The sequence below is a fragment of the Austrofundulus limnaeus genome, unplaced genomic scaffold (assembly GCF_001266775.1).
Source record: "Austrofundulus limnaeus strain Quisiro unplaced genomic scaffold, Austrofundulus_limnaeus-1.0 Scaffold367, whole genome shotgun sequence".
Classification (NCBI taxonomy): domain Eukaryota; kingdom Metazoa; phylum Chordata; class Actinopteri; order Cyprinodontiformes; family Rivulidae; genus Austrofundulus; species Austrofundulus limnaeus.
In genome coordinates, this window is record NW_013952769.1 from 231,893 (window position 1) to 233,361 (window position 1,469).

The following is a 1,469-nucleotide window of genomic DNA, read 5'->3' on the forward strand; positions in this document are numbered from 1 at the left end:
CATGAAGAGTGGGATGGTGTCACGCGCGCGCTCGCGCACGGATCTCTCCTGAACACAAAGGCTGGTTTAACAGCGCCGCGTTAACAGCTTTAATCAAAGAACCGAGGCAGACCTGGTCCCGGACCAGCTCTGGTCCATGGAGACAGATCCGGTTAATGAAGAGCTCTGATGAACAGAACCAGGATTATTGTTGTTGTTTAAACTGTCAGACACACAAACACACAAACAAACACACCATGGCGCGGCGCGGCGCGTCCCTCCATCCCGCTGCTGCAGGAGGCTTTCCTCCACCAGCTGACACAAACAGCCTTCCTGTCACATCATGATGCTTCATCACATCATGGACCAGCCAACCTACCTTCCACTGCCAGGACCGCGGGGACCAGGAGGCTGCAGACCCACAGCAAGTAATCCATTGTCATAAACCAGGAGACTGCAACATGAAGGAAGGTGTGCAGACTAGTCCTCCTCGAGCGGACTGGAGACTCAAGCCGGGCTTTTTCTTCCCCTCCCGGTTCTCATGTCTGTGGTGGGGGGGTCTCTCGCCCCGAAGGCTCCGCAGAGACCCGGTCGGTCCCCGGGCTGCTGGATGCTACAGGAGGCGCGTCACGCTGCGCCTTTTCTCTTTGTGTGACTTTACCCACAGCCAGCCTCAGTCCAGGGGCGCATCTCCCTGCCTGCCCCCCCACCACCACCACCACCAGCAGCAGCAGCAGCTCAGGCGTGAACCGGAACCCAGGCGCTCAGTCCCCTGGGCGCAGCTCTCTGATGGGGGGTCTGGAAGTCCACCAAGAAGTCCAACTCCGCCAGGATGCTGCTCCTCCGCGAGAGACGTGCGTCGGAATGGCAACAGAGACCGAGAGAGGGTCAGGGGGGCTGAGCAGCGGCAAGACAGACGTAATAAACACCTCCTTTCCGCCTGGGACTTTCAAAATAAAAGCACATTAATATTTTTATGTCAGTAGCTCAATGACTGCTTGAGCACAGTTGAATTAATGACGTGTGAATAATAATAATCCTCCTTATCAGCTTTCTGTTTTAATTTTTAAATTATGGCTTGAGAATAATCACACAAAAAGACTGAAAATTAATTTAAAACAAATACAAATTTCACTGTAGATTTTTAATAGGATTATTAATAAACAGAAGTATAATGACACATCAGATACTGAGCTCAGAAGATAAGGTTTTAACAAAATACTTTTTTCCACAAATTCAGTGACTTCGATTTATTTAAACAGACTTTAAAAAGACTTCAGTTGATCCAAAACGATGCTACAGTGAACAGGACAGATCCTATTTCTCCAGTTKTAGCTTCTCTTCCTGTCAGCTTCAGAAAATAATTTAAATCTTATTTCTAGTGGTCCTGTAATGCAGTGTTTCCCAAAGTTGGGGTCGGGACCCAAAGTGGGGTCCTGAAACATCAAGGTGGGGTCCTGAAAAGATTTTCTGAATTAATTACATTTTTG

General features: G+C 49.0%; 1 protein-coding gene across 2 annotated transcripts in view; it reads right to left on the minus strand.

Annotated features, from left to right (window-relative positions):
* Positions 1–958, minus strand: part of LOC106528279 (ephrin type-B receptor 3) — a 95,470-nt gene extending 94,512 nt beyond the window's left edge. Inside the window, exon 1 of one of the 2 annotated variants that reach the window (XM_014023412.1) lies at positions 359–957. In XM_014023412.1, the coding sequence (XP_013878866.1) occupies positions 359–422 (64 nt within the window). In that variant the 5' untranslated portion in view covers positions 423–957. Of the gene's footprint in view, positions 1–358 lie in introns of both variants that reach the window. The other variant, XM_014023413.1, reaches the window with a different exon arrangement.
* Positions 959–1,469: the final 511 nt, after the last annotated feature.